The 17,375-nt window shown below is 43.4% G+C and overlaps 1 protein-coding gene across 2 annotated transcripts; it reads left to right on the top strand.

Annotated features, from left to right (window-relative positions):
- The first annotated feature begins 3,479 nt into the window (after positions 1–3,479).
- SRSF12 (serine and arginine rich splicing factor 12) lies at positions 3,480–13,607 on the top strand. Of its 2 annotated transcripts, none has more exons than XM_083497591.1 (5): positions 3,480–3,826; positions 8,094–8,198; positions 9,906–10,009; positions 10,204–10,345; positions 11,103–13,607. In XM_083497591.1, the coding sequence occupies exons 1-5, from the start codon at positions 3,762–3,764 to the stop codon at positions 11,455–11,457; spliced, it is 771 nt and encodes a 256-aa protein (XP_083353717.1). In that variant the 5' UTR covers positions 3,480–3,761; the 3' UTR covers positions 11,458–13,607. The 2 variants fall into 2 exon arrangements, with proteins under 2 accessions (XP_083353717.1, XP_083353718.1); XM_083497592.1 differs by having other exon boundaries at positions 3,612–3,826; positions 11,163–13,607.
- The last annotated feature ends 3,768 nt before the right edge of the window (positions 13,608–17,375 follow it).

Here is a 17,375-nt window from a genome sequence, read left to right as displayed (position 1 = left end):
TCCTCTGCCAGCACAGACCTACTTGGACATCAGAACAGATATACCTTCAATATAAAAAGCGATAGGGCAAGCAAGCAAAGGGGACAATGGCCGAGGAAGTATCGCTGGGGCAGCGGAAGCAGAGTGTAGGGCATTTTGACATGGCAACAAATATTTTTTAGCTGCCAATGTTGTATCGTATTTATAAACATCTTATTTAGCAGAGCTCTTCTGGTAGCAAATCACCTACTAAGGCTAAACTGTTTCCACCAGGAATCAGTCAAGTTCTTACAGGCTTAATATATTTTGCCATTCATCATTCAAACAAACGAAATCAATCCTTTCTAAATCCCCATTCTAGCACGATGCTTCTTTATTGCTCAGTTTATTGCAACATGCGTTCATGACAGTGAATTTTAATGGGCTGATTGACTCACTTTAAGAAATATATATTGGCTAAAATGCGCCTATCCTGGCAATAATGGGAAGTAATAATTCTAAACATGCTTGGATTGCAGCTGTACATGTTCAGCTTTCTTTTGGCTTAAATACCAATAATATAAAACATCCTCCAAACCACAAATTAATATATATTCAGGCTCTAATTGATATCATAGACTACAATTAAGAGATTATGCTAAGATACATTTAGTATCTCAACAGTTTCCTGCTGTATCTTCTGATAGCTGGCTTACTATTTTTAACAACTGCAGCACGTGTATCACATTATTTTAATAAGAGAGAGTGCTGGAATATTCTGTTTGAAATGTTGATATATTTAAGTACGTTAGAGAAATAATTATAATGGGTCTCAAATCCAAGTAAACGTGATAAAAACTGAGCTGTTTGCTTCAGAGGTTGAACAGTGACTATACATTAACCAAAATTTATGGTATAAAAGCCGTATGAAAAGGAGAGAAAGGATTAAGTTAAGCACTGCATTGTTTACCCTGAATTTTGTGCACTCACAGCTGAATAACCTGCCTAGTTAGGATTAATGGAAAGATGAAAAGAACAGCAGAATACAGGGATGCATGCAAGTTTCAGCAATGATTTAAAAAAATTATATATATATTTAATTAAGGCGGAGCCAAGACATATAAAATAATTTAAAAGAAAACAAACATTTAGCATACCTAATTGCATCTATTTATTATTAAAATTATCCCCCTCCTTTCATCCAAGGAGCTCAACATGTCATACACAGTTCTCCCCCCTAACTCCATTTTACTTCACCACAACCCTGTGAGGCTGAGAGAGCAGAATGACTGGCAAAAGGTCACCCTGTGAGGTTCATGGCTGAGCAGGGATTTGAGCCTGAATCTCCCCAGTCCTCACCCAACATTCTAACCAATATGCAACATTTATGTTATAAATATAATCTTTATGATAATTATTAAAGCAGTAAAACCTCACTCACTAAAGCTGCAATCATACCCACATTTACTTGAGAATAAGTTCCACTAAACACAGTGGGACTGACTTCTGAATAAACATATGTAGGAGTGGGCTGGGTGTCCCTGTCCCATGTCTCAACAAGCAAAACCAGGTCCTCCCTAGGATTATATACAACTAGAATAGACATGAAAACGTGCTTCCCCTCCATTATTCAGTGAGGTTAACACTGAAGGATATGTTGATGTGCAGTTCACAGTCTCTCTGGTTTCTCCCTCCCTTTGCCAAATTTGATGAAAATTATATTTAAATCTGGCTGCTCCTTCCTGTTTGTATTCAAAGCTAGCAGGTATTTGGCATTTAAGCCTTTCTTCCCTTCTCTGGGGCTACTTAAAGACCTATGTGCCTAAGGGAAGGCAGAAGAGTATCCCAGGCCAGGAAGTCTGTAATAATTGGCTCCTGAAGGAACCATCAGTGGGCAAATGCTGAGGGCACTGTTGGAGCAGGCCCTCTTTTCCTTTGTTGTTGTTTAGTTATGTCCAACTCTTCGTGACCCCATGGACCAGAGCACGCCAGGCATTCCTGTCTTCCACTCCTTTCCTTGTTGTGGTTGTTTAGTCGTGTCCAACTCTTCGTGACCCCATGGACCAGAGCATGCCAGGCACTCCTGTCTGCCACCCCTTTCCTTGTTATTTAGGCGTTTAGTCATGTCCAACACTTCGTGTTCCCATGGACCAGAGAACGCCAGGCACTTCTGTCTGCCACTCCTTTCCTTGTTGTTTAGTCGTGTCCGACTCTTTGTGACCCCATGGACCAGAGCACGCCAGGCACTCCTTTCCAAGAGCTACCTAAAGACTTGTATGCCCTGAGGGAAGGCAGAAACCCAGACTAGACAGCTGATGCTATCAGCTCCTGAAGGGACCACTAGTTGGTCTGATGTTATTGTTCTATATTTTATACCCTTTTTTGAAGGTTAAGATTGGAAATCACCTTGAGTGCCTTGGCAGAATGTGGTAAATAAATGCAATGGATAAATAAATTTCCATTAAGCCTTGTGGTTTTCCTGCTGGCAATAATAATAATAAACAGGCTAAAGCAGTTGAGGCCAACAATGCACAGTTGGCATGATGTTCGTATGTACTTTAAATCTGGTCCTTCCACAATCAGGGCCATCTCTACCATGGCCCTGGGACCTTAGGGTGAAGGGGTGCGCAATAAATAAATAAGACTATGAAGCAGAGTGAAGCGGCCACCTTGGGCTTATGAGGTGTGTCTTTAAAGGGCAAGCAGGCTATTTCTACAACTTCTACTGCTGTCACTTCATCATTGGCTAACGCGCTCCATCCTATTTATGAGATATGAATTAATGGAAGCTATTATGGCGAATATAATGTTCTATATCTCAGATAGCCCCAAATGATGCAAAGGTATTAAAGATGGCTTGGCATTAATATTACAATGCAGTGGCATTTAAGAACGTAAGAATAGTCCTGCCTGTGGGAAGCCTTGCAAGTTGGACCTAAGCACCACAGCACCCTCCCCTCCTGCAGTTCCCAGCAATTCAGAAGCATATGTCTTTCTTAACACTTGTGTTATTGACAGTTCCCCATGCCTCTGCTCTGATACATGGTTCAAAACCAGAAGCAAAGCCGTAACTTATCTCCCGTGCATTACTAAGGTGCTCCCATCTTGGCACGGCGCTGAGCCGCATCTCGATTCCCCTACAAAGCCCAAGCTTGAGTGTGGACATAAATAAAGCTTAGGCAGAGACTCTTCAGCTCCTGAGCCCATTTCTCCAAACGCTAGAATTATTGCACTAGCTCCTTCCGTGGGTTATTGAAATGTGAGACCTGTCACTTCTCTCAGCTCAGCTGCCTTTCCTGGAAGCGTAAGCGCGTCGATTGTGTGCAGTTCTACATTTCCAGGCAGCGGAACTGGAGCGCCTCAGCAGCCCTCGCCTTTTTCCAAAAGGAAAAAAGAAAGAAAGCGAGAAAGGAGGAGCGGTCCATGATCCCGCTACCTGACACCCCTTGAAAGCAGGGAGTGAACTTGGGGCCTGTTGAAGGCGGCAAACTTTCCCGTGGCGGCGGCGGCGGCGCCCTTCCCTCGGCGAGCTCAGCGAGCCGCCTCCGCCGTGGTCCCTCGTCGAGCAGCCCGCGGGGAGAGCGCTCGCTGCTTCTGCTGCTGCTTCTTCCTCCCCTCCTCCATTGTTCCCGCCCCTTCTGGTCTCCGCCGGCTGCCGCCGTTGCAGCTCCTACCTCCGGCCCCTTCCCCTTCCGCCGCCTCCATCTCAGGCTCTCCGGCGGCTGAGCGCGGAGAGCGCCTCGCCCTGCCCAGCCCCCGTCCCCGTCTCGGTGGGGAGGAGAGTCCCCGGGCCCCCCGGCGCCATGTCCCGGTACACGCGGCCTCCCAACACCTCGCTCTTCGTCAGGAACGTGGCCGACGCCACCAGGTAAGCGGCGGCGACGAGGGAGGCGGCCTGCGCGCACCGAGGGGCGGGCGACGGGGACCTGCCCGGGGCGGAGGCCTCCTGCGAGGATGCTGGGCCTCGAGGGGGGGGGGACAAGGCCTTTCCGCTTTCCCTTTTTGGGAATAAACGCGGTTTTTTGTGTGTAAAATGGCTGAGGCCCAGCGGAGAAACAGGCAGATAAGGGGCTGGGTGTGGGTCCCTGGAAGATAGAAGGGGCGCTTTCTTCTTCGGGGGGGGCTGCGTCTCAGAAAGGTGTGCGGCGAAGATGTGCACAGCGTGGCTCCATGGGCCAAGTAAAACGCCCCCTGCTATATTTTCCTATCGACTTTTTTTCTTTTTTAAAATTAAAATTGTTTCCATTGTTATCCGCCGTCGGTCCCACTTGCCGGAAAGGCGGGTTATAAACGGAAGCAGGCCCCGGGTTGTTTTTTGAAACGTTAGTCACCCTCCTTGTTATGGAAGAAAATGAAAATTGATCTCGTTCCCAGAGGGCAACCTGCCCTGGGAAAACCAGTGCAATGATATTTATAGCAGTATCTCCCCCCCCCCCCACCGCTTGGGTACAGAGTGTCGCTTTCTGGCTAATCTGTGGGCGTGGAGGAGGAGGAGGAGGAGGAATTGGTTCCTAGGCATTTGCTAAGGGATGACATGGACCTCCATACACACTGCCCAGGGTTGTGCCCCAGGGAGGTCACTTTGGTGCTGCTAATGCAGCACTTTGATTTCACCCCCAGAAGGGCACTCCATTGTCAGAAAGGTGCCAACAAGCGATGTGGTCCTACAGGCACCCTGTGGGTTATAGTTACGTGGCTTGAAAGTTTGCCACAGACTATGTTCCATCTAGGCCAGTACAGTGGATGCTTGGGTTGCGAACGTGATCTGTGCGGGATGCACGTTTGCAACCCGCAGTGGCGCGTCTGCACATGCGTGGGTTGCAATTCGGCGCTTATGTGCAAAGCGTGACCCCCGAAACCCAGAAGTAACCCGCTCCAGTACAGTGGTACCTCGCAAGACGAATGCCTCGCAAGACGAAAAACTCGCAAGATGAGAGTTTTTCGTTTTTTGAGTTGCTTCGCAAGACGAATTTCTCTATGGGCTTGCTTCGCAAGACGAAAACGTCTTGCAAGTTTGTTTCCTTTTTCTTAAAACCGTTAATACCCAGGGTGCATTGCTTGAAGAGGTGCTTTGCAAGACGAAAAAACTCTCAGAACAAATTAATTTCGTCTTGGAGAGGCACCACTGTACTTCCAGGTTTCGGCGGGTCCGTAACCAAAAAAACCCAACCTGAAGTGTCTGTAACCCGAGGTAAGACTGTACTGTCCATTCTATCTGTCAGGGACCACAGTAGTATGAGACCTTTGCTACCACTATTCAACTAGACCAGGGGTCTGCAACCTTTAAGACAAAAAGAGCCACTTGGACCCGTTTCCGAAGAAAAAACAACTGGGAGCCGCAAAACTCGTCATTATAAAAATAACTTTTTTGTCACTTTTTTATTATTTCTTTATTTGACCCCTCAGAATTACTCCTCCTCATAGAAATAAACGTTAAATTAACAAGTTACCTTTTTGTGTGTGTGTGTTCTTCACTCCCCTTCAAAACAGTGACCAGCGTACATGCCCCCTTTCAATGCAGTGACCAGCGTACATGCCCCTTACAATGTAGCGGGCGGGCGGGTGGGCAGGTGACATCAGGACGGTGCGTGACTAACGCACCCCCATGTGACATCACAGCCAGTACAGCGCCCGCCAAAGTGGGGAGTGTCGGGGCGCACAATGCGCCTCCTCCCCTTGCTAGTATCCGCCCCGGAGCCGCGGCAAAGGTGTAAAAGAGCCACATGCGGCTCTGGAGCCACGGGTTGCAGACCCTGGAACTAGACATTTAGCCCAGACCTTTTGCATCATAAGCGTTACCCATTTATCCAGGTCTTTGTCATCTTTTGTTATATTAGTAATTATGTAAATTTATTCATGTTGGAAGCTGCCTTAAGAATGTTTTTTTAACTATGGAAAGGTGGCATACAAATAAAATGATCATAGATCATAGAAAGATAGTTGTAAGGGAGCCTGAGAATCCTCTAGTGTCTAGTCCAACCCCCTGCAATGTAGGAATATGCAGCTGTCCCATACAGCAGTGGTTCCCAATTAGCTAATTACTCAGGACACCCTATTTTTCAAAAGCCAAGCCACAGACGCCCCCTACTTTTGAAAATTTTGATAACTCTATGGTAGTTACCTCTGCAAAACAATTTTTTGAACAAAATGTGAGGTGGCCCCAAATAAGCAAAGGATTTTAGGTATACTAAAAAACAAACAGATCATAAAATTTGTGTTATTACAATGCAAAAATAACAAAAAAAATTAGTTGAGGGGGAGGCAAGGAATGGGGCTGCGGACCCCCTGGGTGCGTTCTCCAGACCTCTAATTGGGAACCACTGCCATACAGGGATCAAACCTGCAATCTTGGCATTAACAGCACCATGCTCTAACCAACTGAACTGTATGTATGTATCTATCCTGTCTAGCTATTTTTATCTGAGTACTTAAAAGCATGTTTTCAGTCAATTCTTCCCTGCCACTTTGCAACCCCAGTAATGAAATTAAATGGAACGCCACATAAGGTGACAAGATGTGAATGAAGCAGGGCATTGAATTTTGATAGTTGCAGCTAGCTATTAAAGTTATGGAGCCCTCTCCTCCATTGCATTTGCTTGCCTTATACATTTTTTGTTTTGTCTTGGACAGGCTTCAGTACTTTTGTGGGTTTTAAAAAAAATTGCTAAAAAGTCTTCCCATATACAGCTATGAGATCCCTCTCTTCAGTGTGGAGCACTTTGTAGTGAAAGTTTATTCAGATAGCAGAATACAGCTAGTACTGCAGCGTTTAAACCATTAATTAGTTAGATGAATCACTTTCATAACTCTTTAATTGAATAAAAGTGCCCCAATTAACTGGGCAGCAATATTAAAATATGGCATTCTCTTTAATATATGTACTTATAAATAGAAATGGCAAGCAGCATATTAAAAAGGTATTCCTCCTTTTTTCTCACATTAGGAATGCCTCCTCTAATATCAGACCAGCATCACACAGCAATGCATTATCTAAAAACCAAAAAAAGCAGTACTATTGTTTCCCTTATATGCAAAATTGATATTTGTCTGCTAGCAAAAAATCTTTACCCTGTGCTCCAAGCATAGTAGGGTTTCTTTTGTTCCTTTGTAGGGCGTGGAAGACTCTTTCCCGCATGAGAACCCAATATGCAAAGAATTGCAAATAATTATCCTTTCCCCCTATGATTGAAAGACCAGCCAATGAATAAGGCATATAATTAAAAAGCTAGGTATTATATTGTATAACCTGATGTTATCCATTCTAACAAGTGCCCAATAATTACTGACTTGTGTGGAGTCTTTTGATGTGTATGGAGTGACACCCCTACTTCCCAGTTATTCATTTCACAGAAAGGAGCAAATTTGTGCATGCTTTTCTCTGTGGGTTTGTGTAATCCTCACCACATCTAGTGGCAATGAATTCAGCATAATATTATTCATTGTGTAAAGTTATTTCTTTTGTTTCTCCTGATACTTCTGCCTATGTGAGGATGTTTGTCTTATGTGAGGGAAAATATATCTGAATTCATCTTCTCCATTCTGTGTGCTCTTTCATGATTTCCCCCCCATGTCTGAATCTTTAGTATATTTGTTTTAAACTGAAAACTCATTTTCTGGTGCCCCAGTCCCATGCTGAAAAAATAGTGGCATTATATTCAATCAAGTTGTTGACCTGTTTATCTCAGTACAGTACAGTGTGCTTCAGTACAGTGTGCTTCAGCTGGTGCTTGATCTCCTGAGTGATATTGTAGTCTGACAAAAAAAGCAGGGGTTCCAGAAAGAGAATTGTGCCTTTGGAGAATTTTCAGTTGCAGGATTGTTGGCATTCATTTTTGTGTCTGCCCCATTTCTGCAAATCGCTATTAAAGTAATCACAATGCGAATGATCCAATACCAGGAAAAATACATTTAAGTGAACCCTAAACATACTAATAAGTTCCTAGCTTGTTTTAGTTTCAATAATTATATATGTTCAAAATTTATGGCTATGATTCCCAATACTGATAGAATTATTGAAAGTGTGTCTTTAATAGTCTTAATACACAAGATGAGTCTGCTGCGGCTAGGTATTGCTAAAGCAGGTACAATGATAAAGAAACACTCATTCTTTTTGCCTTATTTCTAAAACACTTCAGGCCTGAGGATTTGCGTCGTGAATTTGGTCGGTATGGCCCTGTAGTAGACGTATACATTCCGCTTGACTTCTACACAAGACGCCCAAGAGGATTTGCTTATATACAATATCCTTTATGTCACTGTATTTTTTATTGAGGTGCATTGTTGTTATTGCGTCCTAACTTAATGTATTTATTTCTTTGTCTCAGAAAATGTAAAGCAGTCCACAGTGGCTGGCAAGCACCCCAAAGTTTGAATGAACCTGGTTAGATAGAGTCCAAGCAGGCAAGCCAAAAGACACCTTAAAGTTCAAGCTTCAAGGAATAAAGAGGGAGGGTGGAAAAAGATAAAAAGAAAACTGGAAGAGGGGAAGTCCTTTTTCAAGGAAAAGACAAAGCCACAACACCAAGTTAAGGCTTCGGCTTTCCGACATTTGCTCAAGTTCCAAAGTCAAAGCCAAGTCTGATTTGGTTGGTTCTCCGGCCCTTGTCAAGTCCATCTAGCAAGCCCTAAAGAGTAAAGGTCAAGATCAAGTGACGTGGAGGTAACTGCCAAAGTTTCCTTTTGTATCTTATCGCTCAAGCTCTTACGTTGCAGTCAAGAATTTGTTTGTTTATAACTGTTTTAGTTTAAAATATTGCTTCCTTAAATTGGTACGAGAGAACTGTATGCAAATATTTGTTCGCTTTTCCATGAGTCATTTTCCTAACAGAACAGATTTCATTGGAATACTGAAATATACTAGTAATTTAGATGATCTGGTGACATATTTTTGTGGCATTTACAGCTATTTGTTTTAAATATTGGGAGTAAAGGAGGAGGAAAAACAAGTCAGCTGTTTATAGATATGAACAATGTCTGCAGTAAATCAGAACAGAAGTAATGAACTGAGGCTGCTTACCTGAGAGTAATCCACATTGACTTCAGTAGGACTTCCTCCTTAGTAGATATGGTTAGGAGTATACATCTAGATAATACTATTTTCCACATCTAGGTAATATTTCCTATTAATGTGTCACGTTTAAGGGCCTTCAAATAAGGTGCACACCTTAAATATTCTTGCTTTAGTTCAGTTATGCATTACAGATGTAGGGACTCCAAAATACACAGCGAGTCCCTTCCTGCCATTCCTTTGCCATTCAGATCTGTAGAGAAACAACTCTGTGTGCCCACAGACATGACATTCAAATGGAGGGGAAACCACTGTGTGTGGGAATTTCATGTGCATTTCAGTGTACACATGAGTTTCTGAATAAGGGCACCTATATTTTAAAGGCATTTATTATTACCTTGTTTCTGCATGTCATTGAGCTGCCTCATACTTTTTGTGGCAATCCAGGTATACTGACTGGTACTTGCTGTGACACACATACAAAGTGTGAAAGAAAGATGCACATCTTGCAGAATTTTGTGGGCCTTGACACTTACTGGGTTCCCTTGGGAAAGATGGAGCTTGCAAAACAAAGCGGGGATGGCAACATGACTAGGGCAGTGGGCCCTGACAGATGCCTGAGCTTGCCATTCTCTGGAGTCAACACTGTTTTGAAATATGCATTGTACCCTGGCCGGGGAGTTGTGGCCAATCCTAGTTTCCCAGCGTGCTTGCGGTTGTGTGTCCTCCTTCCATACATACATATATGTATATACAACCAGACACACTGCTGGAGTTCTGCTGTATTTGAGTGGCAATATAAAGTATGAAGCAGCTCTCAGCTTAAGTGGCATATCAAAATAACTCTTGCTTTTTAAAGTATCTGGAGTAATTTGGTCTATGTTACATGATACAATTTTTTGCTTTGTGCATGTTTAAAGCGTCCTTAACAGACAGTCATGTTTGAAGATGTTCGTGATGCAGAAGATGCTCTTTATAACCTCAATAGAAAGTGGGTATGTGGCCGGCAAATTGAAATACAGTTTGCACAAGGTGATCGCAAAAGTAAGTGAACACCACCTTGTCACTTACTTATTCTGCAAAGCATTTCTTTAAGATAGTTGCCTTTCATATCTCTTAAGATTGGAAAATAAAACAGGCACAAGCTTATAAACTCTAGTTTTTAAAATTGCATGCGTGCTCAGTATGTAAGAAGCTGCAGTTTTCTTGCGATCTTCCAGTTCTGCTTTAAATTCTAGCACCAGGTCAGATGAAATCGAAAGAGCGCCGCCAGTGTTCTCCAATGGACTACAGAAGGTCAAGAAGCCGTAGCCGAAGGAGGACACGTAGCAGAAGTTCTTCATGGGGCTGGAGCAGGAGACATTCAGATAGTTTTAAAGAGTAAGTCTGAGGATCATGAGACAAAAATTCAATTGCATACTAATGACTGTGTGTATTATGTTCCAGGAGAATGTTTGTGAACAACAGTGATGGTAACCAGTGAGGATAAGGTAAACTTGAGCTGGTCCTGCAAAGGTTCAGTCATCCTGGCTCCTTTGTAAATAATTTGAACACTAATACTGTACAGGTAATACTGTACTTGTTTATCTGGTAATAAATCCCATTGAATGCAGTGGGGCTTACATCTGAGTAGAAATGCATAGAATTGTGCTGTGTGGCTGGCTATTCTCAGGCAGGCAGTGAGGTAGTATAGCTTCAAAATTCTGGTACTGCATTTGAAATGTTGGATTAAAATGTAAGTATTAAAATCATCTTGCTGACTGACTCCTAGTGAGCTCATTCTTGTTGCACCAGGTTTGAAAAAATAAAGTTTTGAGACAAAGTAGATTTTGTCTGAGATAGTAACAATACATAGATAATTTTTAATAGCTTGTTATTCCAGTCTGAAAGAATAGAATAGAATAGAATAGAATAGAATAGAATAGAATAGAATAGAAGCATAAACCATGGGAATCCTCAAAACTACTCTTTAAATTTTCCTTTTGAAGTTTTGGGGTACTTTTGGCATACAGTACCGTTAAAAAAACAAACAAACAGTACCTCAAACAAATTAAGCAAACTGTTTGGGTTACAATGCTCCTTAAAGAGCAGGAGAAGATCAAATATCGCTTCTAATGGAGCTTTGGATGATTTTCAGGTCAAGGCGTAGACGACATTCTTACAGCCAATCTAAGTCTCGCTCAAAATCTCTTCCAAGGCATTCCAGCTCGCCCAGACGATCCATCACCCCGCAGAGAAATTCTAGTTCTAGGGGAAGGTCACGATCCAAGTCACCCCACAGAAGTTCCAAATATGTTGAAAAGTCACCATCCAGTTCCCATCGAAGACGTTCCGGTTCGAGAACAAAGTCACGATCACATCCAAAACGTTCCGGCTCAGCTACCAGATCCCTGTCGAAATCCCCTCGGAAACATACTAATTCCAGTTCTCGCTCACACTCTCGGAGCTTCTATCAGAGAAACAGCAACCAGTCAGTATCTGAAGAAGATTAATGCCTCTATTTCTTTAACACCGTTTTTTATGAGCACAAAATAAGGAGAACAGAAATTGTCCAAAGCTTATATGATATGTAAGGTAACTGATAAATGAGAGATCTTGCTATGTGCCCTTTCAGTCCCTGCTTCAGTGTGCAGAACTCCTTTTAAGATTTTATTTTTAATTTTTAAAGAAACATTTACCTAGTCTAGATTTTATTTCCCTGGACTTGTAACCCAATAGTAGGCAATCCTGTGCCCAAGTTAAGCTCCCTGCATCCATGCAAGCTGTCGTTAGTCCTGGCAGTGATGTAACTTCAGCTGCTGAAAGACCAATCAGCTTTCCTTATCAGAACTGTAATTGCCTTTTGCTCCATGTTCTTTCAGTTGGCAGAACCTAATGTCAGTTTAAAATTGTGCTGGATAGAAGCTGTATGAGAGGTTTCCTCCTGTTTAACGTGGGGATAGAGGCAGAGCCATTCAGCCATGCCCTCCTTAGCTCTCGCATAATGCTTTTGTAGATATTGTAGTGCAAGCAAGGCTTGTACTGCATATCTACACCTGGAAAAGGGCAGAGCTGCTCAACAAGTAGCCTTTTGCTATTCGTTTTAACGTGACATGAATTAGATGAAGCTACAGGTTGTTTTACTTCATTTTGCTGTTTTCTTTGGCGTTATTTTTCTGCCTGCTTTATTGTCATACCAAGAATAACCAGTTCAAATCTGAGTCTACTGTTCTTGTATGTTCTTTGGGTAATTACGGTCTTTTGTTGAGGGTGGGGGTGCTGAGGGAGGCATTATAATGTGTGTGTTGAGTTTGAAATGCCATTTCGAATTCAGGTGGTCTAATTGTTTCAGATTAGAGAAGTACATTAGCAGGCTAGTATGGGAAATTTTGTATAACATAGGGTAGTTGGAATCTCACATCCTTCCGAGTTTATGTTTTTAAAAATATAATTTATATTTAAAAGCCTAGCAATTTATTTCCATTTGGGGGCTCCATTTTGAAAGAGAAGTGCTAACCGATCTTAATTATTGAAATCCCAATCTATAGATCTGCAAGCACATTAAAGCTTTTTGAACTCAATTTTCTTGTCAAATAGATGATGGGCAAGAGGGAGAAGGAGTACCCAGATATCCTTTTCTTTCCTTCACTAACGTACAGGCTGTGCATGCAGATTTGGCAGTGTGTTGGGATGGGGTGCATTCCAGTCTGGTCTGAATATGCAGCAGAATGAAGTATAAGTAAAGGGCTGGATTAGACTGTACTGCTTCATATGGGCAATACCACTTTTGAATGCTCTCTCTGTTTTTTTAATTCCCAAAGGCAATGAAAATAGAAAGTCTTATCAGGCAAATAGTTTGGCTACAATCTACTCCCTGTTGTACTTACCTTCTATTGGTAGGGAGTGTTTAACATAAGGGAACATTCAAAATGTGATTTATCTACAAACCGGAATTGGTACAGTTCACTCTATGAAAACATTCTGCTGTATGTGTAAGATACAGCCTTTGATCCTGTACAGTGGTCTCTCAGCATTTGGAAAGTGGATGATTATCACATTGTCAGTCACTGGATTGTGACCAATGCTTAGTAGAAAGCAGTCTAATAATATGTAATGGAAATTTAAAAAGTGATAATTGGTTATATAAAGTCATTTTGTAATACTGTAATATAAGTTGTTAAGCACATGCTTTTCATGTGTAGTCAAAACATTTTTGTGAAATCCTTAAAACAGTAATATTTGTAGTGTAAGAATCTTGCTACATTATATATTTTCGAACTGTCATTGTATTATGAGATTAATGTAGAAGACACCTTCTTCAAACATTTTAAAGTTCTGAGCCCCTGAAACTATTGAACTATTGAGTATAAAATAATTATTGGCTTGTCTAACCCAAGTAACAGAAGGTATTCTGAAAATATTTTGTATTTTATAATATGTTTCATTTGCATTGTGTAGTAATGTTTGGGAACCTATAATTTGTGTTTAAGTGTATAGTACTAGCTGTGATGTCTGTTACATGGTACAAGCATTGTATTAAGTAACTGTGGTGGCAGTAAAACCACGTTTTACTTCATGAGCAATTATACAATTTTGTGTTGGAAATAGCATTATTGTTATTTCATAACTTAAGATATTATTTTCAATAAAACACATGAAGTTCCTTGTCATTCCCTTTTTCAAACAAACAAACAAACAAACACTTCATAACAACTGTGCACACCAGCATAGCAGAGTGTTTCGCATAGGGGAAGAGTGACTTGCCCAAAGCAACAAAATTTATCTAGGATTGGGTACTTAATTTTGTTCCACACTGCAGGAACTTGCTTCCACACTGCTGCTCCTCACAGTGCCAGGTTGGATGAGAAGTTCAGAACCATACAGGAGGGCTCATTTGGCAATACTGCCCCCTGTGACATTAGCACAATGTTTGAGGGTTGAGGCTATTGTGGGGAAGAGTTGCAGCATGGACTTCTCCTCCTGTATGATCCCAGGCATGTCACACCACTGAGAAGACATGAGATCCCGGTTTTATTGTAGATCGGCACATAGGGAATAAGATAGTAAGATGCTGGGCTACTGCTGCAGTTCAGACTGTAGAGTGGATTTATTTATTTCCTTTCCCCCATTTTTTGTAAAATGCACACATTCATCCTTGCATGCAGTGGTCAGAACGCACAGAAGAAAGATTAAGTGTAGCTTTCTCTGTTTTCAGTTTACTATTGTCAGGGGTTCAGGGACAGAGGCACAGGGGTGGCAGGAGATGGAGAGCGATGGGGATGAATCGCAGGACAGCGAGGAAGAGGATGACAATGACTCAAGGCATTCCATGAGTCTTTCCAGCGAATCAGAGGATTCCCAGAAGGGGGCGCCGGTGGTCAAGGCAAGGGGAGCCCCAGGGGAGACGTGTCAGGAGCAGGGGGCCAGTGGGGGATCCCAAAGTGGCAGCTGGGCGTCTGGACCAGCCTCCCCGCCAGAGTGCAGCGAAGGGGGTGGAGGTTCCAGTGTATCAGGAGAGGCAGCTCCGGCAGCAGAAAGGGAAGGGGGGTCGGAGCAAGCCACCCTCCCGGAAGGGGAGGGGAGTAGTGAAGGGAGTAGTATAACTGTCAAAAGGAAGGTTAGAGGTTGGGCGCGCGCGCCAAGTTCAAATGTGGAGGCGCGCGGAAGAACAGGGAGCCCGGAGGAGGAGCCAAGTCCCAAAGCCCGCAGGAGGGAGGGAGAGCAGTCTGGGGGTTCCACGGCAGGGGAATCCAGGAGGGGCGAAACCCCAGCGGGCAGGAAGACCCTGCGGAAAAGGAAAGAAAGGAAGAGGTGGAGCAGCGTAAGCCTCTTAAATTGGTGCAGGGGAGGGACTGATTCAGAGGGGACTTCAACGGTCTAAGCGTAACAGACGTGGGGCTGCGCGCCTTGGTTGTGAAGCAAACAATGAACTGCAATAAACATCTTTGTATATAAGGAGAACTCGGCGTTGGTCTTTTGTGAGCTGAGACCTGAGGCAGCCTTGACAACTATATATGTAGATCTTTTATTGTTTGGAGCATTAAAAAAAGAATCTGCAAGAAACAAGAGGGAATAGCAACATAGTCTGGGAAATGCTAAGATTTGTGGATGTATTAAATAAGATTTGGGTGGGAGACTAAGAGAGGACCCCTCAAAAAAACACACAGTGAGGACTGAGCACAGTTAGTAACCACAGAATGTGTGAGAGGTGTTGGATCAATCCATCAACCTCTGATGGATGATTTAGAAGGATTGGGTCCAGCATCACTTTTGCTGTGTGTGTATCCATACTTGGCAGTTACATCTCAACGCAACTCCTTCCTTGGAAGCATCTTCAGGTTTGAAGGTACACAAGTAGGCAATAAGCACTCATGGATGTCATAAAGATTCAGTCAAGTGCAGAGGTTTACTTGACAGGCATAAAAGCATACTGGTAGCAAATATATACAGACGTTTACCACTGCTGTGGTCAAGGCATGCTTAGAGTTCAACAAGAGTCCAAGACTCACTCACTGCTTTCACCACCAGGCTCAAGCAAGAGACTGAACAAGTTACAAGAAGTTTCACTGAACCATTGTTATCATTTCTTCCTGTGCGTGTCCTTACATAGACAAAACAATCTCAGCCTTCTGCTGCTGCTTGAAACTTTTCTGTTTCTGGAACAAATTATTCTCTCACACAGAATATCCAACAAGGGGAAGAATGGAAAACTAGGAGAGAAGGAATGGAAGGAAGAATACATTGCTAACTGGCAAGAGCCAGAACAGGAGCACTCTACCCAGCAACCTTCTGTTGCAGGTACAGCTTGTTCTGTAAAGTTTGTAGATAAGTTATTAATTAGCAAAAACTAGTTCTTAGAGTCTTGGTAGAAAGTTAAGCTCACTTAAGTATACAGTAGGAAAAATGGTAAGTTCAGTGTTAAGAACTTTTTGAAAGAGATTGAACAGCAAATACCTGTTCAGCACCGAAATGACCTCCCCAGGGTGTATATACCGTACTTTTCTCTCTATAACACGCAGATTTTTCCCCCCTAAAAAGTAAGGGGAAATGTCTGTGCGTGTTATTGAGCGAATGTGTGGTCCCTGGAGCCGACTGGCCGGAGTGCAGGGGCAAAAATCTGGCAAAAATCCAATCGAGCGCGTCAGGGAGGAGGGAGCTCCGTGAGAGAGGAAACTTGCTTTCCTGCATTCTGCCTCAGGGTTTTACTGCCCACCCTGTTCTGTTTCGGTTCCTGTTTGCTCAAACGGAACAAAGAGCAGGCAAATCCCCTCCCCTCCAGGCAAGCAGAGGGGAAAGGAAAGGATCACGTCCTTCCTGCTAATTCCTCTCCGTGCTCCGGTGCTGCTGTGTCCAGGGAAGCATTTTAGGGACTCGCAGGCAACAGGAAAACATGCAGGTGGGAGAGGGGGGGCTGACTTGGGTGTGTGTGGGGGGGACTTTTGCCTTCCTTTCCTCCCTCCCGTTAAACCCCTCTCCTGCATTCTTAGCCAGCTGTTTCTCTGCACACCCCTCGTGCTCCTTGTCCCTTCTGTGTTTTTCCTTCCCTCCCCACTTAAAACGTGGTTACAAAGCATGGATCCACATGGATCCTCAGGATCTTTGCATTGGGTCACCCCAAATTCACCATCAGATCACATAGCATGTCCATGGCTACAGCCTGCACCAAAAAAAATCACGCACCCACTGTTGCCTGGGGCCGCAATGGTGCAAAAACGTGGTTACAAAGCATGGATCCACATGGATCCTCAGGATCTTTGCATTGGGTCACCCCAAATTCACCATCAGATCACATAGCATGTCCATGGCTACAGCCTGCACCAAAAAAATCACGCACCCACTGTTGCCTGGGGCTGCAATGGTGCAAAAACGTGGTTACAAAGCATGGATCCACATGGATCCTCAGGATCTTTGCACTGGGTCACCCCAAATTCATCATCAGATCACATAGCATGTCCATGGCTGCAGCCTGCACCAAAAAAATCACGCACCCACTGTTGCCTAGGGCCACAATGGTGCAAAAACGTGGTTACAAAGCACAGATCCACATGGATTCTCAGGATTTTTGCATTGGGCTACCCCAAACTCACCATCAGATCACATGTCTGTGGCCACAGCATGAGGCACAAAAATGATACACCCACTGTTTCATTCAGAATTTCCCCCCCTTGTTTTCCTCCTCTAAAAACGATTTGCGTGTTATGGTCAGGTGCGTGTTATAGAGTGAAAAATACGGTAATCTTAGCGCCATTACAGTGGTACCTCGGAAGTCGAACGGAATCCGTTCCAGAAGTCCATTCAACTTCCAAAACATTCAGAAACCAAGGTGCGGCTTCCAATTGGCTTCAGGAAGGTCCTGCAGCCAATCAGAAGCTGCGGAAGCCCTGTCAGTTGTTCAGGTTCCAAAGGGTGTTCGTGGAACACTCCCGGGTTT

This window comes from Podarcis liolepis (assembly GCF_965112155.1).
Source record: "Podarcis liolepis genome assembly, chromosome: 3".
NCBI lineage: Eukaryota > Metazoa > Chordata > Lepidosauria > Squamata > Lacertidae > Podarcis > Podarcis liolepis.
Note: the sequence above shows the minus strand (reverse complement) of the source record. Positions and strands in the feature narration are given on the sequence as shown.